The sequence below is a fragment of the Podarcis raffonei genome, chromosome 1 (genome assembly GCF_027172205.1).
Source record: "Podarcis raffonei isolate rPodRaf1 chromosome 1, rPodRaf1.pri, whole genome shotgun sequence".
NCBI classification, from domain to species: domain Eukaryota; kingdom Metazoa; phylum Chordata; class Lepidosauria; order Squamata; family Lacertidae; genus Podarcis; species Podarcis raffonei.
The window spans coordinates 59,622,053-59,649,887 of record NC_070602.1 but is presented as its reverse complement, the minus strand read 5'-3'; the positions used below and the strand labels follow the sequence as shown (position 1 = coordinate 59,649,887).

Genomic DNA, 27,835 nt, shown 5'->3' with positions numbered 1-27,835 from the left:
AGATCCTAAGGAATCTCTGCTTCTTCTTTTTATCTTGGCCGATTAATTTGATCCATCAGAACTGTTATAAACCATTTCTTGAATCAAACACACATTTCATTTGCACCTGCTCTCTACTTAAGGACATCAGATTGCGATAGGTTCATCTGTATTTAGGGAGGCAAGGAAGGAGAGACAAATAAGGATGGGGTCCATAATGTTCAATGTGTGGAGAGCTCAGATTTTGTAACTGAAGTTTTTTAGAGGTTCTCCTGGTCCAACATACCTTTCAAAAAAGCACCAGCCTTTTTAATTCCGTTTTCTTGAAGTAATTATTTTCCTATAAAGATGTGTGTTTAAATAAATAACATTATTTGGTGCTCAAAAAATGGATTTGTATACCATGTATACAATACTAAAAGTGATCATTTTCTGATCAATGTTTCCTTCCTTCCTTCCTTTTCTGTAGGAATACTTCCACATTATTAATGTTTTTTGATAAATCATTTCACTGAAGGCCCATCAAGTGTACTCAAAATCTTCACCTACAAGCAGTATATGTTGCATAACAAACATAATTTTCCACGTAACGATAATCTCCTATATAAACTTGACAGCATCTAGATTTTTAAAATAATTCTGAAAAAGCTCTAGTTGAACTAAGAGTAGAAATAGGCACCCCTTGTGGTGACAGGGAATGATGCAGCAATTCTCTTTTAGACACCCACTAAAACACAACGCACCCCTTCACTATAATCTGCTTGAGTGCAGGAAGCTTTTGCAACCAACCGGAACCGCGCCTCAGTTGTCAAACATTTCGGAAGCCAAACAGGCTTCCAGAATGGATTACATTTGACAACCGAGGTTTGACTGTATTGTTAAGGCAGAGGTGTTAAATTTAATTCTACCATTATAGGCTGTGAGCATTCTAAAATGTTTCTAAAATGCAGACTATTTGTACAAATTCTCTGAAGAATGGTGGCAGGAAAACATATCCCCCCCAAGAATTTGAAACTTTATAGTAGTCAATAATTCAACATGCTGCTTCAGTGTCCTACCATGTCACAATATACTAGGGAGGAGTGGCGTGTTTGCTGTGGGGTGTCCCATTACCCTGAAAAAACCAAATAACTCAACCAACTGCTTTACAGATCCTTGTAATAGACTGTAGTGTTCTTAGGAAACGTTTCACTATAAAAGTGTCTGCATCAGGCATGCATAACAGGAACAAAATCTACATTCTTATGGAAGTGCTTGAACATCTGCATCCTGTGTCAAGCCGCCTGCAGCTCTTCTTGCTCCTCCCTTCTCCTGTAGGGAAGAGCCTAAAATTTAGACTTGGATCATCAGCTTTATGGAACCAGTTGAAGCTACCATAAAAACACACGCCCATGTATCTTTAATATTACGTATTTTCATAAAGTATTGTAATGGTTATAAAATGCTCTGGGAGCCAATTCTGGCTCAAAGGAAAATTATACAATATTATTATTATTATTATTATTATTATTATTATTATTATTATTATATCAGTAAACTTGAATGTACTCACCCACTTGTAATATCATCAGTCCTTATATTTTTCCCCAGAACGTCTCCGTCACTCATGTAACCCGTGGCATCCATGTTGATTCCTTCAAGATCTATTTCATCACCTCCTTTGTCGGTGATATCCACATGACAAACGTTACTGCCCCGCGATGCTAGCTGTCTTCTTAAGGGAGCTGAATACATATAACGCCCTGATTCTGCATTGATGAACCGGCTGGCATTGGCTCTTGGAGGATATCCATTGCCCACTGATGGAGCATCACCTGCCTGAAGGCGGGGACTAGACTGCCCAAGTCTCCATGATAAGGGTGTCGGCCTTCCAGTCATACTGAGAATACTGCGTCCGCTTATTTCAGTGGTGACATTGGTATCAAAGGTGGTCTCCAAGGTGCTTGAAAGAATAAGAAATCAAAATTATGAAAGAATTTAAAACTGGGAAATTTTTAATCAAAATTCATTTCATTTGTAGTGAATAACAAGGGTCCTCCCCATTGTTACAAATACAGGTGATTGTTTGTACTTGCAATGAGTCTTGTTCTACACTTTGAAGACCCTATCAGCTGATAGTCAGGACTCCAAAATGTCTTGCAAACCCCCTTTAGGGCTAAATTAGGCTTGGAAGGCCTAATTAGGCCTTTGGGAAGGAGGTTTCCCACTCTGTTATAAAGGGATTTAATAAAAACACAACTGTAGTTTTAAAATACTGGATTCATTTCAAACCTCTTCTGCTGAGATGCTTAGATACAATGCTTAGATATATTGAACTCTAGCCTAACTCTTAAAAAAACCCTTAAGGGTTAAGTTAATATTCTCTATTCTCCCTCATTCCAATTTTAACCTGCAGCCTTGCTTTGTGTTAAGACCTCTATGAGCTACAACACTGAAAGAACAGAAATATATTTGCATGTACTGTGAATATGGAGGTAGGCACTTAATTAAAAATCTTCATCCTCACTGAAGGAATCCTACAGGGAACATATTTGAGCAACACATGCTTCATCACTGTGACTAAGTGAAAGCTTTACACCTCTCAAGTCAAGAAATACTTTTAAAATACAATTTAGGCTATTGCATTTTTTCCTTGGAGGTCGAAAAGGGAGCTTGGATTCCTAATGTTATAATATGGTGTGCTGGGTGATTTAACAGCTACAAATCACAGAATGTCACATTCTTGTGGTTTTATTAGCTTCCTTTAACAGTTAGCTGAAATGCTAATTTGATCATCAAAAAATTGGATTAAGTGTATACAATGGCCTGGATTCAGTGATATTGTGAATGAATGTTATGTTTGATTTCATTTCCCCATCTGCAGGCCCTATGTTCCCTGAAAATCTGTGCTGGAATATTGAAGGACCCTCCAGACCTGTGTGGTAGGTGATCCTGGAAGATGCAGAGAAAGGATGGGAGGAAATTGCCTTCACTATATTGCCAGCCCTTTTGAAAATGGAAGGACCACTCTAGTCCCGAGCCAGTGTTTTAAGGTTTCTTGCAGTAAGATCCAAGTATTCTTCCAGATTTTATATTTGTTTGTGGATGTGTACTGGGAGCAGCCTTTCTTTGATTAACAAGAAACATTGCACACTATTCTTCAATCATTTTCTACAGTTACTGCTTGAAAAGAGGAACATGGGAATCTGAGTTATACCATGTCAAACCACTGATCCATCAAACTCCATGTCATTGAATGGTGCCAGCTGTCCAGGATTTCAGACAGGAGTCTTTCCCAGCCCTACCTAGAGATACTGGGGCACATTTTGCATGCAAAGCATTTGCTCTACCACTGAACTATATCGGTCTTCATTATTTCTTTTGTGGCTGATTTTATTTCCTAGTTACACAACGTATATTATAAGAACGGGCACTGAAACATGCAAAATGCCTCCATTCTGACTATCTGCCAGAACAATAAGTATTCTACAGGGTTCTGAGCAAGTCTAATGACTCCATAGTAATTGTCATTAATCACACTGAGCCACTGTATTAATTTAAACTTCAAAAGAAAAACTGATGTGCTGGAAGTTCCTAAGTGCAGGAACTAAATTAATTGAATTTTCCAGGCAAACTTTCAAATGTTGAATTCATTTGAGATCTTATGCTAAGAGGTATCCAACCGCTTAACAGTCAAATTAAACTAGCTCTTGAATGTCTTTGCACGTCATATTCCTTCCAAAACCTTTCGTTAAAAACTTAAGTTGGCAATCTAACCGAGTATTGGCTCAACAACAGACATTTTGTTTTATCTCTGAAATGTTACTGGAGAGTCCTAAAAGTTGCTTTTCTCTTAAAAATCATATACATGTACATCACTTAAAAAAATTATAAGGCTTTGTTTGACCAAAGAGCAGGTAGGAATTCAAGCTATGCACCTTATCAAACAGGTCATGTAAAGTTCAGCTGCTTGTTTAAACACAATATTGTAAATCTGGTAAAAATGCATTGAAGTCTCTCGTAAGTATCATTTTAAGTAGTAACCTTTGCACATTTTTATTCAAACATCACCTAAAGTGTGTAACAAGCATTTATTCAGGGTTAGGCTTCTATATACAGTCTGGTTTTCTCCACTAGCAAAATTTACTCCATCATCTTTAGACAGTTTAGAACCTGGGCTTTTAGTTTTAAAAAAGAATAAAGCACAATGCATGCTTAGTTCAGTCAATGCTTGTCATTACCAGTCTTAAATCGTTTCTCGGGGCAAAAACTGAGTCAAGGACAGGAAAAACAGGCCCCTACAGTTCTTCTTCTATTTGAACAGAGAAGCAATTCATGCCTCCCACCTGTGAGAAACCTGGGTCCCTCGTAAGCTTGACATGGTCTCCTCCAAGTTTTGTCGAAGATCAGCGATATTCTTGACGGTTCGCAATCGTCGAGCTTCTGGATCTTCCCCTGTGAAAAAATATAATTGTTAGAGGGGAAAATAAGTAGATTTTATTACCAACAGAAATTGCCATCTTTTTATGGCTCCAACCCAAATGTAGTTTCCTTCTTTTACAGTTAATGCACACTGGCATCAGTTTTTTATGGAATGTGTACCTACTGTTGATGTACAATAGCACATTAATGACATTAGGAGGATCCCTTCCACAACGACCAGTATCAAATGCTTAATATACTAAAATATTACTCTTGCTACTGACAAGGGCTTTTTCCTAAGCCATATTATTGATCACTTAATTGCTAAAGCAAATACTCAGTGCATTTCAGAAGAATATAGTACGGCACGATAAAGGTTGTAGTTTGAAAGTGCTGATAACTGGAATACTTCAGTCACTTTTGAACATAAGATGCTTACCTTTTAAAAAAAATGCTGCTTATAGGAGCCTTAACAGACTTAGCTGACCAAACAGTTCTTTAGCTTGAAAAATTATGAATTTTCTCGCTCAACACATCCTTGCATCATATCAGTTATCATGCTGGCTGACTAAGAGAGAAACAACTAAACCCTCTCCAGTATGAGGACTGTAACAAAGGATCATATTCCAAAAATCTACTTTTATGAGTCTTGATTTAAAAAATGGAACTACAGAGTAGCTTTTGCAATCCTGTAAGTTTTAGTATCCAGGTTTTTTTTGGGGGGGGTGTTAAAGACACTACAAGGAGTCCTCAGTCTTGCAAAACGGTTATTCTCTTTTATAATACGATTTCTTGTGCAAGAAATTAAAGTAGACATCTTCTTGGCATACTTTCCTCACATTTTGAATTTTGTAGGAAAATGTGGAAGTTGCATAATATGTGAGGAATTTTTAACAATGATCTTTTGTACAGCAAATACTTGTCTTGCAAAACGGAAAGGAGAACTCTGTTAATTCATGGAATGAATCACAGATTCAAAGTGAAAAATCATTTTCATGTGTTCATTAACCTAAGTGAAGCCTGAGTTTTTAATACATAACTTATTTGATCTGATGAGGGCACCCTAGGAAGAGATGAGAAAGCTTGTCCTAAAGTGGTTTTTATTAACTATACAGATTCAGAAGCTCATTCATTCTTCATCTCCATACTGCTTCTTCTTCACCCTAATTTATTTTGCTAGCAGCCTACAATTTATAAGACTATCTGCTGAATGGCACTAACCATCTGTCTTTGTGAAACTGTTGTCCCACTTCTCATGGTGCTTGATCAAAAGTTACAGTGTGCTAAAAGAAAACATTTCCAGTTTTGATGACAAAGGACCAATACGAGTTAGCTATTATTTGCTTTTTGTAGATGTGTAACTCAGGTTTGGAAGATTTCCTGAGGCACCACTACATGGGGAACGCATATCTTTCCTTACTGGTTATGCTGATATGTGTTTCTATATACCTCAGGTAGCCAATCCCTCACTAGAGGCCCAGATGGCTACAGTTGCTTGGCTTGCCCATTGTCATTTCAGTTGGTTCAACAGTTATGATCACTCCCAGACAAGAGCAGCCTCGCCACAGTTGGCCATGCACTTGTAACCCTGTCTAGATTACTGTAATGTGCAGTATGTGGAGCTACCCTTCTGCCTAATTCACCAGCATAATCTAGTACAAAGTGGGACACCCAACTTTGCACAATTGCACTGGTGTTGAAAGATCCTGGCTACAGAGCCAGGTTCAATGCTTTGTTGCTGATATTTAAGACCCCGAACAATGGCTTATAAGCCATATTGGTATATAAAATAATAAATAATAACAGCAGACTACCTCCTCCAGCAAAGACCAAGATGAGCCTCGAAATCTTTTGCTGAAGCTCTGCTAGCAATTTCTCAACCAACATACTATCACTTGGTTCCAGCACAGAAGTGGACTTTCTTGGTGATAGATCCACCCTTTGGAATGCCCTTCAGTTAGTTCAAGCAGCAGAGTAAAGTAACCAGCCTTAATCACCTCTTTAAGTTATGTATGTCTATTCAAGCTTTCCAGGGCTCTACGCACTGCTAAGTTTTATATATGGTATATAGTATTGCTCTGCTTGTATTTCGCTTTCAAAAAGTCGAATATTCGAATATTGTTATTCTACTTTTATACTGATACCTTCATGGTTATATTTTATGTAAACCATATAGAGATTTATTTTTACATCAACTAACAAATATATTGAATAAATAAACAGGACTCCCACTGTTTGCCATGGTGGCAAAAAGGAGTAATAAAATAATAAATTTAATGAAGACAGAGAATGTTCTCTACTGGTCATGCAATGTGAATCTCCCAGACCCTGAATTTTAAGGATTTAACCAGCCCATCCTGGAAAAGTGGTCCCCACATTTGCAGCCAAAGAACAGGACTGGGAAGGTTAGGCAGGGCCTTTTTACCCAGAATCAGAATAAAAATGCACACTAATCTCCTTCCCATCACAGAAGGGAGATAGTGGTAGCTAATGATTTCATTTAGCCCCATCTTTTATTCCTCTGTATTAACAAAGTCAACACATGTAAGTCTTACCAGAAAGATCTTCTAAAATAGGCTGTGTAGTTTTAGTGTAAGGAGCAGAATCCATGCTCGTGCTCATCCCTCCAGTGCTGGGCTCAGCTGTTACATTCCCTTCATTGTCTGTCTGGGATCTTAAGTTCAAAATATGAGAGAGAGAGAGAGAGAGAGAGAGAGAGATGTAGTCATTCATATGGCAAAAAAGAATTCCAGCACCAATACAAGTACACTTGCCATCTCGCATTGTGTCCTCTCCCCAGGATATACTAGCAGACTGACTTTACATAATTCATTAGTCCCATGTTGAGCTATGTCCTAGAAATGGAAACAAGCACTCAACTGTAAAAAATATATGAAATATTCACTGTCAAATACAGGCTTTGCAGGCCCACAGACTGGCTATACAAATACCTTCACATTTTTAAATTAAGCGTTCAGCCTGGTCAACAACCTTTATTGCTGTTTTATGATCCAGCCATCACTGATGACAACAGAGACTACTTTAGGCAATGTGATGCAGGCTGTTTGTGTCAGTTTCTTTTTTTTATTTAAAGTATTTGTTCCATTTGTATACCACCTTTCCTCCAAGAGGCATAGTGTTTTAGATCTATCATATTAAAGCAGCATATAACTTCCTAGTGCTTTTTAAAAAATCTCTGTTGATTTTTATTCTAGAATTTGGGGGCTGGTTTACTTGTGATGGTGACCACATGACAGCTGCTATAACATGGTTCACTCTTTGTGTGAAGTGGCTCAGCATGTGGTTTGGATGATTTTCTTAACGCCTGTGCAAGGTTGGTATAGAAGAAGAAATCAACTCCTCGGCTGGGTTGGGTATGAGCCACAATGTGTGAATAGTTTACTCTTGACTAACAGTCAGCGCATGTCAATCTATGCTGACTTTCATGTTGGAACTATACAGAAGTGCCTTTCTTTACATATCCCACTGCCATGTGAGAAATGCCAAAACAGATAGGAATCCTTTTGATGCAAAGTTAAGCAGATGGCTTATTTCCATGGGTTCATTAACTACAGAATGACATATGCTGGGAAGGAGTATTCTTATTATGAGCATTCCTATTTATTCTTATTTTTAGAAGGATTTAATATATCTTATGTTCTCAAATGAACACAAAGCATCAGAAAATCCAGTCTAGATATTGCTTCATTCATGACCCTCTAAGTACATTACACATTTTGTCAGAGTCCTCAGAAATAAATCAAAGATGTTCCCAATACTGCAAGAAGAAATTTAAAGTCATCAGCAAAGTCCAGACATCACAAGAAGCTACATTTTCTCATGACAGCAACCAGCTAATTCCCCTTAAGCTTGTGCACTCCCTACTCTGCTCTCCTCCTCCAGTGAAGCCACAAGTAGGAGTTGGGAAGCTTTCACTTCTGATTGCAGCTAACCACAGTTTAGCTTATGTCCAAACACAAAACTGTAGTTAATCTTAACTATAGGTTGTTGAAGCAAGCTAGCTTCATAAAACACAGTTTGAAATTGGCTAGTTTTAAACAAATCACAGTTTGGTGGGTTCAGACAACCTGATAAGATGCAGTGAAAGCTTCTGAGAGCCTCATCACAGTTGCATTGGAAGAACCTGCTGGATCAGGCCAATGACCATCTAGTCCAGCACACTGTGACAGAAGTCCAACCAGATGTCTGTGGGAAACCCATAAGCACGACCCAAACCCAAGAGCACAACCCCCTCCTATGGTTTCCCTCAACTGCCATTCAGGAGCACTGCTGCCTCCAACTGTGAAGAGGGTCAGGGGAGTGTACAAGCCTGGGGGGTACTATATGTGCAGTTTATCATGATATTGGAATGTAGCCATTAACTGATTAGTCTGTTAACCTTGAATTAAATGTTTATGAATTTTAAAAAGCATTTCAGCCAGAGTCAGTTGATTATGAATTGCTACAGCAATACAATAGAAAAATATATAAACCTATTAAAAATATAATAAGAGAAAATGCCCAGGGGAAAATATCTTTGTCTGCTACCAAAACAATGCCAAGTTGACACCAGGCTGTCCTGGGGAGAGCATTCCATAGATGAGGAGCTCCTACAGGAAAGGCCTGCTCTTTCATTGTCACTCTCCAAACCTCCCCTGAAGGTGGCACACAGAGAAAGGTCTCACATGATGACCTCAGGTTCTGGACAGATTTATATGGGGAAATGCAGTCCTTTAGGCATAGGAGTCCTGATTTGTATATGACAAAGGTGAAAACCTACACTTTGAATTTGGCCCAGAAACAAATCAGCAGCCAGCACAATTGGGTTAGAACCAGCTTCATATGGTGATGCCTTTTTCTCCCAGTTAACAACTGAGCTGCCATAGTTTTGCGCTAATTGTAGTTTCCAAACCAACTTCAAAGGCAGCCCCATGTACAATGCACTGCACTAGTCTAACTTGGAGGTTACCAGAACATAGGCAACCAAAGCCAGCTGGGCTTCCAGCCAAAGCTAGTTGAAGGCGTTTTATACCACTGAGACAACTTTTACCTCCAATGACAATGCCAGATCCAAGAGTATCAAGTTACACAGCTGCTCCTTCAAGGGGAGTGCCATTCCATCCAGAACAGGATGTAATCTACTTATTTAGGCTGAGAAACCTACCACTAACAGCATCTCTGTCTTATCTGGATTCAGCAATCTGCTTTAAACATTTCTGCCAATTTCCAAACATCTCTATAATTGCTACATAGTTGTGGCGAGGGATTTTTCATTTTGTACCTTGAGCAGCCCCGTGTTATTAGGGTTTGGCACAAAATGTAACCAAACCATAATCTTACCATCATCAACATCATCATCATCATCATTATTATTATTATTATTTGTAGCCTAGAAACATACAGTTGTATTTCTTCTTTTGTGTCGCTTTCACAGTTAACTTGAGACACAAATAAAAAGAAGCTCTGTCCTACGCACACCACAAGTCTGCTGCGTATTAGGATCTGGAACGCTCGTTTGGGGTGGAAACCAAACTCAAGTTGTTATTGTAGGTTTTTTCCTACTTCTAGAGAAAGCATGCCACAGAAGAAGCAGACTACGTTAAGCAAGTCAGACTTGACACACCCTGCTTAAAAAGTTACTCCTACCTGTACATGAATGGTGCTACTGTGGCAGTATTCGGGTGGCTGTATTGCTGCTGTGGATGAGGTAGCTGAACACTCACAGTATTGCTTCCTGTGGTCTGTGTGTTACTGCCTGTGGGCCCATTGACAGCCTGGGTACTGCTACTAGTACTCAGAGCAGGCACCCCTCCAATGCCTCTCCCTTCAGAGGAGGCCAAACTTGACGTGGAACTGGAATTCCTGCCGTCCAGCTGGGGCTTCTGATGAGAGAGGCCTGAGGCAGGCTTCCCACTGCGGCTTCTCTCGCCATCCTTTGCCGAACAGCTTGGGGCACTTGAGGATTTCCCTGTGGCGGTTTTCAACCCTGGTTTTGGTATTCCACTGTGCGAAGGGGCAGGTGCCTCCTTCTTGGCACTGTTTAGCTTTCCTCCTTTAGGGATAAAGCTTGCGATCTTGGAGGATTTTTTTGGCATCTCGGTTGTAGCTGGTGGGATCTGTTCTTCTTTCGGCTCCTCTTTCACGTCTGCTTTCTCAGTAACGGATATTCTCTTGGCAACATCTTTGCCCTTTTCCTTTTCTTTATCCTTCTGCTTCTCTTTTTCTTTCTCATTGCCCTTTGGGGAACTCTTCTTATTGGTCAGTGCCCGACTGAATGTTCTTTGTGCAATTCCCTTGAGTGCAATTTTGGGACTGTTTGATGGGGGGTTGTTTGCGTTCCGATTCACAGCTTCAATCTCTTCACTTTCCTCAAAGCTAGGGAGGGCCTCTAACCTTTCACAACTAGTGTCCCGAGACCCCGGACATTCAAGGGATGACCCTCCTGCTTTGGAGCTTCCTTTTGTATTAAAAAGCTTCAGCTTTTCCAGCATGGATTTCTGACCGTTGGGAGTTGGTTTGACCATCTCTGGAGAGGATTTTGGAGGTTCCTGGACTTGCTGTTTTACTGATAATATGGAAGACGTAGCTGTGTGCTTGGCACTGAGTGACTTGCTGCGCCAGGGTTTAACGGCAGAGTTGGGCTGGGGGATGGCTGAGGAGTTATTGCAACCGGCAATGTTGTTGCTACTGCTGCTTTGGGTTGAAGGTGGTGCATTTTCATTCATTCCTGTGGGCTGAGAGACTAAATTGTCTGCTGGCTCTGGAGACAAAGAACAAAAAGAAAAGAAAATCATGATGCCTTGGTTTTTGGAAAGTCTTCAGGTGAACACAGCTTGCTTTCACAAAATGCTGACATCTAACAGCAGCTACAAAATACTAAGGTAACGTTTTATATGACCTGAACACAACACTATCTATGTCATTCAAAATAAAATCTCTTTTATTTTTGTTCTGGTGGGGGGGGCAGTAAAATAATAGCACAATCAACTCATCAACAATTAAAATTGTTAAGTTTTTTTTAAAAAGCGTTCTGGCAGGGACCTTCTGTTTCTTATTGCTATGAATTACCTTGTCTACTTTTAGTTGCTTACCAAATAATAGAGAATAATGTACTTTAGATGTTACCTAACAGCAACTACATTCAAATAAATGCACATGGTCAGTGTGTGTCAGAGTATCCTGCTCAGACACTAACAGCGCACTATTAGAAAATTTAAAAATATAAAAACTTTATAACCCAAACTGTCTGCTTTATACTGAGCAGAATTAGCTCTGCTGAAGTTTGCTACTTGGCAAAAATCCAACTGTAACATGGATCAAACAGCACAACACACACATGCACACCCTATCAGAAGATCCTTCTGATAACTGCAAGCTCAGTTTCTAGTCCAGTAAAACACTGAATCAAACCCAAATCCACAAAACTGAAACTCATCATATCCTTATTCACGCAGCAACAATAAACGATACATCTTTATCTCATAATTGAAACCAGCTGGAGTAAAAAGAGCTAGCTGAAAATGCTTCCTTGGCAAGTCCAAATCTTATTGATTCTGTCTGTTTGAAAGCGTCTCATTCAATGAATACGAGAGCATAAGAACCACACTTGCTTACCCACCTCTTGAGAGCCACTTCTTTTCTAAAGTTACTCTTTGCAAACTCTCTCTTCTGGAGACATTACATCCCAATTACTGCAAATATGTCTTCTGTTATGCTGCTCATGTTTCCAATTAACTTTTGTCATCTCTGACTGTTAGTCTGCCCAGGAGCTTGCTGGGGATTAACGGCTTTTACCTGCCGTCCCAGATCCTCTAGCAATAAACGGCATTTAGAGCTTCTCAAGCTGCTTTTTTATAAAAAGAAAAAAAGAAAAAATTTGAACTTAAAAATAAACAACGGCTGAGAGCGAATGTTTGCAGCAGTTTGTGGGGATGGGGAACTGTGAATGCTGTTCTGTGAATCACTAACTGCTGCAGCCACACAGAGGCTGTTTTGCTTCACTTTTGGCTGCTCACTGAAGATAAAGCTCTGTTAAGCTCCCTCGCATGATCCATACCAGACCACCTCACATTTCCAAGCACACCCATCTTTCTTACGTAGCAGGGATGTGAATTTCCAGGAGAACCCTCTTGTAATAAGCCCACGGTCATTTCACACTGTTACGTCCTAACTAGAAGAGCAGATGTGTATGCTTGTTTTATAGAAAGAAGGCATTGCTAAGATGTGGGAAGATTTCCAGTGTGTTGGATTATTAACCACAACCCGTTAAAACTGGATGGTCTCTGCTGCAGTTTCCTCCCCAGAAAGCGTTATGCCAGGAGCCACAGAAAGGCATGGTGCAGGAGAAATTTTATTAACAGACCCAGATGCAGGGAGAAGAGCCTTTCGTGGATTAATTAGCACACACATTTAATTGGTGCATCGTCAACCCATATGGGCTCTTTCACAAGTTATGCTAAATAAACCTAAAAAGGCAGAGCTCAAGGGTACCATTGACTGTAAACCAACGTAGTATGTGCAGAGACCTCCGATTTGTCTTAATGCCGAAGTGTCAATTAAGCCTTTAAGCCACTAGGGATTTATTGATATGTTTCAATAAAAGATGCATTCTTACTATGTTTTTCATGTGTTTCTGCAATGCAGGACTGAGTATAGGCACTAGTCTAGTTGCCTCTGATAAGGAAGAATCAAATCTAGGTAGGGTTATATGCTTTTCGGTCCTCTCAACATCTAGCAATGAATGAGCAGCAGGCTAGTAAAAGTTCCTGTTCACTTGTAAATTTGTAAAATTTATTTGCAAAAGCTGCTGTGGTGTTTAAAGGAGAGGTTTTTGGAAACTTTTTTGTAATTTATTAAGTAGCCCTGAACTGTGCATAGCTATTCTTCATCCATCCCACCCACAACTTCTTGTCTCCTGTACCATTCCTTGATCCTCATTTTCTCTCTCACTACTTACTCTCAATTCTTATCCTCTTCTCCCATCTCCCACTCTTATTTTATCTCTCTATTCTTCCTTTTCCTCACAACTATAAACTGCAGCCATCACACATTGCCTTCTCAATTAAAAATAAACAATGCCCTCATCCTTAATCCTGTTATATCTGTATCTGTGTGATGAGGATTGTATCACCTCATCATAAAACCTTCTAATGGGGATTGCTTTTATGTATACATTATGTTTTATTCTCTGAAGAAACTTCTAGTGGTCAGAGAGCTGAATATGGGACATTTAATCCACAACTTTGTTATGGATAGACTGTGTAACTTTAGAAGTAACTCAGTCTTGCTCATCATCAGCTCCCAATATGGAGTTTCTGGAAGAAGATGCACTTGCCTGAGGACTTTACCACATGCCTGCCTCCATCTCTTGATCAGTTTTTACTTACAGAAATTTGCTGCTCAGTGTGGTAAATTGTTTTGGCCCTATCTCAACAATACATCATAAAAAACTTCACTTCCTAAAGAAATTTTCATTTCAATTAGCTCTGACTTTGTCCTGCTGAACACTCAACTGATTTTATGATGAGTTAAAATCCCATTTGTCTTATTTTGTGAAGCTGTATTCTTTTTGCAAGAACCATTGCTGACTTTTATCGACAGCAAATGAAATGTCTTCAAATTCAAAATACAGCTAGGCTGAATAAGCACTCACTATGCCTCTTTCATAGACAAGTGCTGTGCCTAGAGTTTATTTAATTCCAAGTGTTTCTGTTACACAGATGATGGTGGTCTTGTTAGAATGCCAATATACACTGCAGTACAGCTAGGTTGGATTTCATCCGCTCCTGTAATGTCTTGACTGCAAACGCAAGCCTAACCATTTGCAATGGTTTGAATTGTTCTGTGAAATGCTAGATAGCGTGCACTATAATAAATGCCACAGAAAATATATGCAATTTCCCATCATTTGTCAAACACAAGCTGCTCTCTCACTATCTGTGTAACTTTGCTAGAAGTAACCAAAAATGCCTCTAAATATTACCAAACATAGTTCTAGGCAGACTCACAGTGAGTACCCAAAAAGAAACATAAATATAAGAGATTTTCACAAAGCAAGTATAGTTAAATGGTGTCTGGAATTTATCAACACAAGAAAGCACAAACGAAAGAAAATACAGCAGAAAATAAAATTAGATCAGTTTAACAATTCTTTAATGCATACGACTATCTGGTCTATTCGCCCAACACCACTCAGAGCATGCTGGGTTGTGCACATAAAGTAACCTGGGCCAATTTCATTCACACACAGCAGATTGTGTGAAGCCAGAGACCATATGAAACAGTTCAGGTCTTAGTTAAAACACATAAAGGGAATCTTCAGCAACAACTTTACATTTTAGTCTACAAAAATAAATATACCCAGAGATGGAAATACAGTAGTCATGTTACTAATTCAGAGGGAAAAAGCAGAGTATTTCAACAGAGATCGGAAGTGAGAGCTGGACCATAAAGAAGGCTGATCGCCGAAGAATTGATGCTTTTGAATTATGGTGCTGGAGAAGACTCTTGAGAGTCCCATGGACTGCAAGAAGATCAAACGCATCCATTCTTAAGGAAATCAGCCCTGAGTGCTCACTGGAAGGACAGATCGTGAAGCTGAGGCTCCAGTACTTTGGCCACCTCATGAGAAGAGAAGACTCCCTGGAGAAGACACTGATGCTGGGAAAGATGGAGGGCACAAGGAGAAGGGGGCGACAGAGGACGAGATGGTTGGACAGTGTTCTCGAAGCTACAAACATGAGTCTGTCCAAACTGCGGGAGGCAGTGAAAGACAGAGGTGCCTGGCGTGCTCTGGTCCATGGGGTCACGAAGAGTCGGACACGACTAAACGACTAAACAACAACAACAATCAACAGAGATCTGGGTGAGCCAGGGGGAAATAGAAACATGACTGATTCATGCTTCTGATTAGCTACATCTGCAGTAACGTTTAATAACATAGGTGCCATCTTGCACTGAAGATTGTGGGTGCCTGCAACATAACGCAGATGTGTGATGTCACACGCACCGACCAACCAGCAGTGGCGGCTCCTCTTCTTCCTCCTCCCTCACTGATCAGGAGGAGGAGGAAGAAGAAGAGGAGGAGGAGGAGCTGGCAGAGCCAGACACAGCAGCCCCTCCTCTCTCACGTTGAAGAGATGGGGACAGCGGGGAAGGGCATCAACTTTGCCCATTGATTTTTCGGGGGCAGCCCCCACATATATAGTATTGTGGGCGCAAAAGCACCCACACCCCCTGGACTTGGCTCCAGAGTTTAATATGGAGATCCTAGATGAACCATAATGAGATGCATGAACACCACCTTCCCTCAGGATCTCCCTGTAGCCACTACGTCAAAGTCATGTGCCACTGCAGAAGGGAATATTCAGTCAGCTGGATCAATCATGAGGTTCCAACTTACTGAAGGACATTTGGATAGGTAGATGGAAGGATAGCTACCCAACATTTCCACCCTGGCTTTTGTCCCATTGCTCAAGGCGGTTGGCTGGCTTACAATAAGAAGCAAAAACAATGCACAATAATTAAACAAAAATACAGCAAAAATGACAATCGGAATCACAGATTTAAATGACAAAACAGACTTTTAAAAGGCAGTAAATAATGGACACATTTATTCAAGGATCTATGACCTAATTTATTTTGATAGTTCAGTTCTGAAAATGAAACCCAAAGTGTGTCAGTCAAAAATACCTATAAAGAAGCACATTTCCTTCTTGGATCTAAAGCAGAACTACCACAAACTAACTATCCCTTTATAGTCGACATTCCATCAGGGAACAATGTGAAACAAGGCTGTTCCATCAGCTCTGCTGTGAGACCAGCTTAATTTGGCTCCTTTTGTCCCTCAACCGTTTCCATTCCAGCTGAGAATCAAGAACTAATATATTAAGAATTGGTCCTTGGGCCTACTTGTTTCCCTTTTTCCTCCTCATCCTCCCCCCCCCCATTTTTTTTATTTTTTATTTTTGCTTCTCTGCGATTTCTTTTCCACTGCAAGCCTGTAAAAAAAAAGAGACTCCCTTGTTTTTATTCATTCATTTTATTCACTTTGGAAATTCTTTTGGCTGAAAAGCAGGGTAAAAACACTTTAAATTGACAAATAAATAAGCAAGCTTTAACTGTTTGCTAAATTATTTCATTAATGTTTCGTTGTTCCACCAGGCTGTTTCCACCGTTGAAAAGCATCTTGTTTCTACACATAATTCTGGCCCTCTATATATTATCACAGGCAGAAACTCATATTGTGTATCAGTAAATATGTTCACCCCATGGTGCTTCCAAGAAGAACCACCATGGCTGGGGAGATCTGCCAAACTGAAAAAATGTGAACTGCCACTGTACAGAATATATTTCCCAGCCCCTCTTGAACCTGTGCTCTCTTACTGTAGTTCGCTTGCTTAAGACCTTGAGTAGAAACAGAGTTTTTAGTCCTACGATATTGTCTATACCCTTAAGAGACAGTGTAGTGCTGAAGATGGGACTTGAACCATGGAGAGCGGATGTCAACTCCCTGCTCTGCAGGGACCTTGGGCCACTCAGTGCCTCACAGTGATAGCTGAACCTTCCTCACAATAATGTTGACAAAATAAAATGAGGGGAGGATGCAGCCCTGAGCTTCCAAGAGGATGGGCAGGGTGGGGGAATCTAAATGCAATAAATAAAATGGAACTGTGATTACACAGAGAAGAAAGGGGCTTCTGGCTGTGAGAACTAACTTTGAAAGGTGAGGCGGGAACCCCACAATGCTACAATACAGGCATATTTATTTCCTTGTCTGGCCTTAAGTGACTACAATTTCTTATTGTCTTTGTTTAAACACTGTATAAGTACTTGAAATGCTAGAGGCACTCCTATCATCCCATTATGCAACAATAGAAGATGTGAGGTGCTTTTAAAAACTGAGCAAGACTTGCCCCTCCATGTAGTCTTTCAGGATTGAAGTCATTTGTAATAACAAACACTGACAGGTTTGAGATGACAGAGCCCTCCAAAGAGCCCTTGGGAGGCTGATTCTCCTTGGACCCTGACCGAATGTTTTAATGAAACTCCACAGAGAGAGGTCTGGCATACAATCTATGAGGCACTAGAAAGACTTGAAACAATCATGGAAACCTGTCAGTCATGGGCATCAAGTTAGACAACATTTTTGTCACTGAAGAATAACCAGGAAACGAAAGCATGCTACAATAATCCAGACGCAAAAAGAGAAAAGAGTAATCAAAATGTTTGCTTCAAATGGCATTGAAATACTAAAAACAGCAGGGGTTTAACAAAGCTTTTATTCCTAGATACAACCAACCCAGCAAATACCCACACTTTGCTTTTCTGTCAGTTCTTACACCTGCATTCTTTGCTGTGTTCAACCACACATATCCTTATTACATCCCTCCATCCACATTCATCTGTGTTGGCCTCTATTTTTAGTATTCTTCAGCTAGCTTCTTCTTCCTGTTGTTTCCTTCTACACACATCCCTCTCTGCCCTCATGGATGCAAACATACCTTCTTTCATAGCTCAATACCAAAGTATCTCACACTGTAGGACATAAGGCTTTGAGTGCCACTGCTGCTTCATAGAGAGTCAGCAGCTTCATAGTTCCTTGGGTCACCTGACCACTACTGATCTGGAAGTGATAGTATGACTGACTTGCCTTCTGCTACCCTTTCCTGGAGAACACTGACCAGATCCCTATTCCACACCAGTTGGTCACTTTAGGATTGGATTACTAGAGATGAAATACTCCAGGGAGCAATAAAGTGATGGCCATTTCCTGCCCCTCTGTAAAGATACCACCATAAAGAACTCTTCAAGGCTTCCTACATGGATTCCACCATGCTTTTCACTAACTTGGATAGCTTTAAACAAGATTAGACAAATTCATGGAGGCTGCAAATGCCTACAAGCCATAATGGCTATATGCTACCTTGACTTGTCAGAAGCAGCTTCTGAATACTAGCTGTCAGGGATCACAAATGGTGAGAGGGCTGTTGCTCTCAGGTCCTGGTTCTGAGGTTTCCACAGGCATCTGGTTGGCCACTGTGAGAACAGAATAATGGACTAGATGGGCTCCTGATCCAGCAGAATTCTCCTTAAGTTCTTAGACCTTTAAAAAAGCCCATAGGTGGGGTCCCATTATGAAGGTTTAGTTTTAAATCTGTTTTGTGGCCTTTTAAAAAGGGTGGGAGTTAAGAAACCTGCATCAACTATATTCCTTGGCTCTTGTCAGTTCGTAGAAATGTATTTAAATATAGTTTTATTTTACTCTAATATTTCAACAAGTTTATACCAAGTATGGCAAAGCTTTCACTATTTCAGCTGCTATTAAAACTTTAGCCTCTTTATGTTTAAGTAAAAGAACTGGGTATGTTTCAAAATGCCAAAAAAGGGCCAAATTTAGCCTGTTAAAAGAGACATAAGATTAAACAGCATGATTTACGGCCTGCTTGTATCTTGTCCTCTAACTGCATCGGGCCTTGGATTTACTGTGCCCCATGGCACATCTCCAATATAAACAAGCTGTCAAGACTGACTCAGACAAGCCAGTTGTATTCTTAAGATAATGTTAATAAGTCACATCAAATAATAATAGTATAACGGCTGTAAGAAAACTGAAGTATCAATAGAAACAATTGAACAAAAAAGGGCAAGATTCACATTCCTGTCTCAACTGCTTAATTCTAGTGACTATAATGGAGGAAGGAGAACATTAGCCAGTCGCTCCTATCTAATAAATATTTTACAGAATTGTAGAGTTGGAAGGGACCCAAAGGGTCATCTAGTCCAACCCCCCAACATCAATTTCATCACAGTTTTTCAAAAACTGTCCACCCTCCCAGCTAAACACCATCTTAAACACTAGGTGTCCTTAGTGAGACTAGCTATTGAAGGGCAACATCCAAAAGACTAGTCACAAGGCAGCCATCTTCACATATCTAAAGGTCTGTGACATGGAAGATGGAACAAGCTTGTGTTCTCCTGCTTTGGAGGCTAGGACACGAACCAGTGGCCTCAGGTTACAAGAAAGAAGATTCCGACAAAACATCAGGAAGAACTTTCTGATGGTAAGAGCTGTTCAACAGTGGAGCAGACTCCTTCCAAAGGTGGTGGATTCTCCTTCCTCGGAGGTTTTTAAGCGGAGGTTGGATGGTCATCTGTCATGTATTATCTAGCTGAGATTCCCGCATGATGGGGGTTGGGCTAGATGACCCTTGGGAACCTTTCCAACTCTACAATTGTATGATTCTATAAGAGGGGCTTGTTGTAGTTTCCCAAACATAATTTATCTTACTGCAATTGTTCTGCAGCCTGTGTTTATTGCTCAGGTGGGCTGAATGGTACAGAAACTGGGAATGTAATGATTACAAAAAAGAATCCCAATGTGTGCTTCATAATGAGGAGAGGAACTGAACGCACTAGTTTATAAATATGTTGTCTTTGCCATTTTTCTATAAATTGCTATGACCTATTCACTATGCTGTATTTGCTATACTGTTCACTTTTTTAGAGCAGGAGCTTCTGCAGTGATTGGGCTGCAGTGATATCGACTTCTAAGTATGATAATGTAATGCTTGCTTAGCACCCAACTGGGATATAGCACTTTAGACAGTTATATGGCACATGGACACATAAAAGCAAGTCTGCAGCTCTGATATGCACACTGGGGCTGCTGCACAGTTTTACTAGACAGAAACCCAGCACTGGACTCAATGGTGCACCATAGTTTCAAACTCCATGTTTTTGACTGAAAATGCAGGAGAGGTTTTCAGCTTCAGTTTAGCTGTCATTATTTTTCAGCTTGAGCTTTTAGTGCTTTGTGATACTAAACATGCATTTCTGTGGCTACAAACCCTTATAAATAAAATGCAAAAATATTAATGCTAAAAGCAAGCATTTAGGAAGCAGAATCCCATTAAAAACAGAAAGCATGATGAAATTTTTATAATAAGATGAAAAACTTACCACAGCACTTTAAGAAGTAAACACCGAGAAATATCAAAGTAAATCGCCTGTTTTCCAAGTGTATGAAATAGTAAAGCATTCATCCTTTTATCATGAAGGAAGCTAAGCATATTTAACTTACTGCTTTGGAGTGTTTGAGCCAAACTATTTCACTCTATAATTGCTGCAGCTAGTTTCCCTCTGCATGCGCTAATGCAGCATTCACCAACAACTAAAACGATCTCTACCTAAAAACCTCTACTTAGTTTTGACAGCTGAGCAAACTGCTGTTAATCCCGTTCAGTTTCTGAAAATTTATCATCATTCCCCTCTCACCCCTCCTCCCTTGTCCAGCTAACACACTTGGATTCAATGCTACAGGGAATTTGGCACAGTCCAAAATCAATTTCACTGATGATCTGGCAGTTGTCCAGAAAGGGTCACTGGCTTTTCAAGATCAATTAAAGTATCTCAGAGTTCTCATTGGCATATGACAATAATGTGTACAGTTCACAAGAGAGACCAGTACAGATATCTGTTTCCAAAGTTATACTTTTCTTTCATATATCAGATGCAAATATATTTATAGTGGTAAAGAACACCAAAAAACCTTTCTGGATATAATGAAGCTGATTAATAGTACTTTCTCCAATGAATATATAGATTAGCTAATAAATATTGATGAAACAAATAAAAGCAAAGTTTTTATTCACAAATTTAATGAGGAAAAAAGAAGAAAATAATTAAAATTAAGGAAGAGACAGATGAGAAGCCCCTCCATATAATAATAATATACAAAAAGTACTAATAATAACACTGTATCTCCAATGTGAACCGATGGTGGTCTGCTGTTATCATTAAAGAAACTTAAAATAAATACATCCAGAAGATTGTCAAATTTATTATTATTAATAATAATAATGATAATAATTTTTATTATTTATACTCCGCCCATCTGGCTGGGTCTCCCCAATCTCTCTGGGCAGCTTCCAACAAAATATTAAAAATACAATAAATCATCAAACATTAAAAACTTCCCTAAACAGGGCTGCCTTCAGATGTCTTCTAAAAGTCAGATAGTTGTTTATTTCCTTGACATCTGATGGGAGGGTGTTCCACAGAGATACCAGGAAACCCAGGTATTCTATCCGATATTCAAATGTAGTTTTAATAGAACCTCACAGAAACAATTACTTCTTTTTTACTGACATTTAATGAATACTCATAAGAGAGAGAACATTTTTAGTACATAACAGAGTAATGGTCACCTCTGTTTTTATTAAATATACCACACATCCTATATTAACATTTAATTCTCACTGAAATAAAAATGATTTTTGGTTTCATCTGCATTTCTGCTGCCACCTGCAGGATTATTTTCAAGTCAGTATTTTATAACAAAGTGAAGCATTTCAAAGAAAATAGTGTTCTTTTGTTACAGAGCACTGCACAGGCTTGCTAAGACAGATTTACAGAGCATAGCTTTGTGGTCAAGTAAAGGTTGGGGCACAACCAAGACAACCAAACAATGCAGTTAAGCAAGCGCATTGACCAGTCAGAACAAGCTCATAGAGCTGAAGTTTGCTAGTCCATATGAACAAGATATATGAGCACTGCTGTTTTTCTTAGCTGTTTCTTACAATTCAAACTATAAAAAACATCCATTTTTAATGGGAATATACCTCTGGATACTGAACATGGATTGGAACAACTGTACTGTTATTTAAATGACAATATATATATAATGAGAAATATCTATAGAGATATGAAATGCAAAGTGACTCAGAAATATATGTACCTCAAGGGACAAAGCGCAGACTGATGAATGAAAAGGCTTGCATGTAGTGCATGTTTGTTTAGACTGCACAGAAATGTCTCAAGTAATTAAGAAGAATCTAACAATGACCTTGTCCAGAGGGCATATGTTTCTTATGCTGTGGTTTATTCACAGTCTGTCTTGTAAAAGAGAAAAACCAGACAGGGGGTACATTTGGATAAGCAATGGGTAAGTGACAGTGACAATTCAGATGTGGATTACAAGGTTTTAATTACACAGAAGCGAGTGGGTGACATCAGAAATCACAACCTTGAATGCTTCATCACTTTCTTTGTAACCCTAAGTTATAATTACAGCTCTGCTCAGCTGCTTGACCATTAAAAAAACAAACAAACCCAACCCTTCACCAGGCCAAGTAGTGCAACAATTCACATCAAAATGCAGTGTCTAAACTGTGGATTGCTAATTAAAATGCTATTGAGCACAGTGAAAATGAATGGAAAAAAATAAACTAAGGAAGGTTATGGCAAAATTATGCTGTGTAAGTAATTTTTACTTTCAATTTCTATTCATAGAGGTCTGTGATTTAACACAAGGAGTTATGAAATAACATGTGGAGCACACAGGACACCAGTGGAGCTTTTCTTCTAGATGGATTTCAATTTCTGATAAATGTTAGCAATGCAGTGTTATTAAGGCCACTGGTATTACCATGTTTAAATAGATGTCCATATCGTAAAGGGGCTTGAGATACAGTATAGTCTTTTCAATTTACTTGCACAATTTTAGGTCATTTGTACATTTAAAAAATGCTTGGGCTGATAGAGCATTCAATCTATGCTTGCCATTCTCCTTCAGAGGGCTCTGCACCAATAGTCTTAATGGATCAACTTCCACTGATTACATGCACCTTATATATATTCAGAGTGTAGCGGAGTTCTTACTTTGTGCTTTATTTCTTCTCCAACTTCCTAGTATTCATAACTTTTATTTTATCATTACTAAATTACTTCTTATGAAATACGGTATTACTGTGGGGGGGGTGTGTATCAGGATCGTCCTACTCGCGTGTAGGACTCTGGCAGAGGCACATGCCCGACTGGCATGTTCTCTCTCTCCTGGTCGTTCGGGAGCTTCAAAAGCTTTCTCCAGCCCGAACATCACAGTGACTGATACCAAAAGGCATCAGCACACTTACGGAACCTGCAGAGTATTAGCGGTTTGCATAACAAACTCAGCAGCACAGTATTTTGGCTAATCTACTTTATTTACATATAATACACTCGGAGCATTCTGACTTAGCTTCTTCCTCTTTCTCATCAGACAGCAAAGAGAAAGAACAAAGGACAATAGTCCCACAACACAGAAGCACAGTAAACACAAACATCCTGTCTCTGTCACTTCCCACTATGTGGAATGAAAACATACACCGTCATGCGACATAAAACAATCCCATGACTGCAAGCACAGAGCAAGAATCCTAACATGGGGGGGACGGAACGGAAAGACTTGGAGGAAGTTGGCTACTTCCCACAGCTATATTTGTGATTGTTACACTTTTATCAGCGTCTTGAAAATGATGTGCAGTAGTTTGTAAGGGCTCATATGAAATTGACCACTTCTAGAAAACAAGAAGAAGGCTTCTCTGTGTAAAGGAGGTATTACTGAATATGACATGTGGCTTTGGCAGAGAACCTGACTTGGAGCTGTAGGGTGGCTAGAGGTGAAGAGGACACATTTTCTTAAATATGGTTTCCGTTTACTGTGTATGCTCACTTCAGTGGCAATTTGTCTTGGCCCCCAGCCTCTCAGGTGTATTTTTGGATGGATTCACTCATGAGATAAATTTCTGTTAGTGCTAACCTGTTATGGACTATATCACTCCTTACCTGCTTTTTCTGCAGGCAAAAAACTGCAGACATGTACTGTTTGTTTACTGTTTCTGTTTGTTGTTAAAAGTCAGTAACATTTTTTAAAAAGGAAGAACATGTTGCTATGAGCTAAAGAATGGTAAAAAGTAACAAAATTGGACAGAATCTAATCATGCGTTTCCCAGTATTTTTGAATGCACAAATATTGATAGACTTCATCAAGTACGACTAACAAGCTTTTGCTGATCCTATGTGAATGTGCAGCCTCATTCTGTGAAGTTGCTTGAAAATACAGGCTCTGGTAAACATTTTGAAAATATAATGATGTACAGAGAGAAAACACACTATATGGTAAAAGTTACTTATGATATGCAAGTACACAAAAACTGCAGCTGTGTCTTAAATAAAACCAACCATGTTACATACACAGTATTGGCATACCGAAAGGATGGGTAACCTGTGGCCCTCCAAGTGTTCTTCAACTCCAACTTCCATCAGCCCTAGCTATCATGGCCAATGGTCAAGGATGATGGGACTTACAGTCCAAAAAATGTTTGGAGAGTCTCGGCGTCCCCATTCCTGAGCTAAAGTATCAAATCTATATTTTAGGCCCTGGATAAGTTATATCAGTCTCTCTCACTAGGGGGCAGCAACATTTCAAACAGGTATGTTCTCTCACTTTCTTCTACACCATCTTTTCTACATATGGCCACCAGATGCAGGCAGTAGCTGATTTTTGCTAAGCATCCAGTGACAGAAGAGCAGTCAACAACTCTTTATCTAACCACTTTTTTAAAAAAAAGTACATGAGGAGATGAAAGAGACATTTGCCTGCCAGCCAGTCACATCATAGTATTCCAAATTGCTCACAGCAGTTCACATGGGGATTTTTATCTTCACAACATGGCTAGGATGTAAGTTAAGCTTCCAGATCATGATTAGGCCAAAGTCACCAAGGGAGTTTCATGGCTGAGCAGGCATTGTTCTAATGCTATAACCCTATGTGAGTAGGTCCCACTGAATTCAGTAGGATGTCAGCATGGGTATAGCCAGGATTTTTGTGGGGGAGGCAAGCTTTTGCTAGGGGTGGGCAGAACCTCAGATTTGTATTGATTTATATTGATGTTTATTGATTGGGGGGCAGCTGTCCCCCTGCCTCCCCCCTTGGCTACGTCCATGTATGTCAGATACTCTGCCCACCATATCTCACTGGTACAGTGGTACCTCGGGTTACAGACGCTTCAGGTTACAGACTCCGCTAACCCAGAAATAGTACCTCAGGTTAAGAACTTTGCTTCAGGATGAGAACAGAAATCGCGCAGCGGCAGCGCGAGGCCCCATTAGCTAAAGTGGTGCTTCAGGTTAAGAACAGTTTCAGGTTAAGAACAGACCTCCAGAACGAATTAAGTTCTTAACCCAAGGTACCACTGTACTCATGTGCTGCTGGTGATTAGAAGCTCCTCCAAGGATTACAAGACAAAGAAGCAGCATCCCAAATACAAACAGCCAGATAATTGCACAACTGTAATTGTCAAATGGGAAAGAAAAGCTGGCCCTGATAACATTCAAGCAGAGTGAAGTTATGAATAGAGACAGCCCAGCTTTGTGTGGAACAAACAAGTTTTTACATATCCTTCAACTCTTGCTGAAGGTTTTTTTAAATATGTTTAGCTCTTCTGCTTTATTTTCCATTCTTAGTTTTACCTGACCTTAGTTTGGAGCTTGTTTTAATTATGCTGCATCACATTTATTATGCTATTCTTTTACTGTTGTTGTTGTTTACCTGTTTGCCCTTTTTGTGTAAGTGGACCTGAGAATGTTTTTTTATTCGGTGGCCTATGAATATTGCAAATTAAGACAACCACACACTTTGGGTGCACTTTTAAAATACTATTATACTACAGATCCAGGCGCAGCAATCCAAAGCCCCAACCAGGAGCCATTGGGTGGAATGGGGGGGGGACAGACCTCAGCGCCTAGGGCTTGCCGATCGAAAGGTCGGCGGTTCGAATCCCCGCGGCAGGGTGCGCTCCCGTTGCTCAGTCCCAGCGCCTGCCAACCTAGCAGTTCGAAAGCACCCCCAGGTGCAAGTAGATAATTAGGGACCGCTTACTGGCAGGAAGGTAAATGGCGTTTCCGTGTGCTGTGCTGGCTCGCCAGATGCAGCTTTGTCACGCTGGCCACGTGACCCGGAAGTGTCTTCGGACAGCGCTGGCCCCCGGCCTCTTAAGTGAGATGGGCGCACAACCCTAGAGTCTGTCAAGAATGGCCCGTATGGGCAGGGATACCTTTACCTTTACCTTTAACAGCCAGGCAGATGGGAGGAGGAGGAGGAGGAGGAGGAGGAGGAGGTGGTGGTGGTTACTTTATCTTTATTACTGCACTTGCTCCAGGCTGCCTGGCTTTCACTAAGAGCAGAGGAAGCCTCCACAGGGCCAAAGGAATACCTTTTTCTGTTCATAACCCCCCAGATTGAGGGCTAGTGCTGTACTGTAATACACCTGTTCAGGTTCCGAATATCTTATCAAGTTATTTAAGTTTGGTGAAACAACCATTTGTGGCGGGGGCAGGGGGGGACCATATTCTCTTAGGAAAACACTGTATTTGGCATTCATGATGAGCTGCCTCATTTCTCTGTAACATTTATAAAGCTATAGCACATCTTCAGCTATCTAGCCTGTATCCAATGATCCTTGAAATTAAATTTAAATCATGTACATTTGGTACTTTTTACCCTTGCTGTAGAAAGTGGAGGAGAGGAGAGGGTGGGAGGCAACAGGCTTATTTGTCATAGAAAAAGTTTGAGGATGTCTCCACTGGTTATTTTTCAATTCCTGTTAATCAAATATATCTATATATGTATATTTATTTTTTACTTCCCATTTGCCTCCACTTTTAAAGTAAAAATCACAGGGCAATAGGATTCATTGGCAGGATTTGCGGGCACATATATGCTGATGAGGAAGGTTGTTTAACAATAAGGAGATTTACTTCAATTATGCTGAACCACAAATATATACACTTTGTGGCTGCAGTCGCCAGCTGGTTTTAAAGGGTAAATGCTATACACATACCATTCAATTTATCTTTTTCTCTAGCAGCTAAGAACTATGGTACAGAACAGGGTTCAGATAGTCAGCAGGAGTAAGAGTAGGAGAAATTCATTTGCAGGTGCTTGGATGTCATCTACAAAGAACTTTCTAATAATTGAAGAGTGACCTTCCTCCTCCTTTCAGCACAAGGACTAGAGATTAAGCATAAATGCATGCAGCATGGCTCTGTTTTCTGATAGCAGAAGGGCAATATGAAACAGAAAAGCAGCAGTGGGTGGCTGAGGGTGTGCTTAATGCTTTCCCCAACCAGCATGTTTCTGTTCTATATTCTTGCTGGAACTGCATTTCCTTCTGAGGCCCCAAGGATGTATTTATCCCTGCAAATGTTCCTTTGGAAATCTGCTGTGGTGTTGGGAAGTTCTTGGAAGAAATGATTTGGAGTGGAGAAGTGCTATAATGGATCACAAGCAGAAAGCAGACACAAGCATAGCGCACTGTTTCAAAGTGCCCACAAAATAGATGACAAGAGGGGAAGGGAGGACAACTAAGCTGAAATTCCTTGCCAGTCTCTGATACAACAAACAACTTGACTAGATAGCCAAATCCAACCATCAACTTCCTCTGATTTTGGGGCCAAGATTTCCTGTTTATTGAAGACACTCTTTTCCTGACCTCCAAGTATTTGTGGAGCCATAACTGTTCCCTCCCACCACATGGCAACAAACATAAAAATATCAGTGTCAAATATTCAGTCCAAGCTCACTTCCTAAATGTTATGCATAGTGTTATTTTGTGTCATTTGCTTACATATGAAA

At 40.0% G+C, this 27,835-nt stretch overlaps 1 protein-coding gene across 8 annotated transcripts in view; it reads right to left on the bottom strand.

Moving 5' to 3' along the window:
• NAV2 (neuron navigator 2) overlaps positions 1-27,835 on the bottom strand; it is a 531,973-nt gene that overhangs the window by 108,464 nt on the left and 395,674 nt on the right. For 7 of the 8 annotated variants that reach the window (XM_053388967.1, XM_053389004.1, XM_053389014.1 and 4 more), the window contains 4 exons: positions 10,027-11,140; positions 6,936-7,054; positions 4,305-4,413; positions 1,532-1,921 (listed from right to left, as the gene is read on the bottom strand). In XM_053388967.1, coding sequence (XP_053244942.1) covers positions 1,532-1,921; positions 4,305-4,413; positions 6,936-7,054; positions 10,027-11,140 — 1,732 coding nt within the window. Of the gene's footprint in view, positions 1-1,531; positions 1,922-4,304; positions 4,414-6,935; positions 7,055-10,026; positions 11,141-11,998; positions 12,103-27,835 lie in introns of those variants that run through there. The other variant, XM_053388995.1, reaches the window with a different exon arrangement.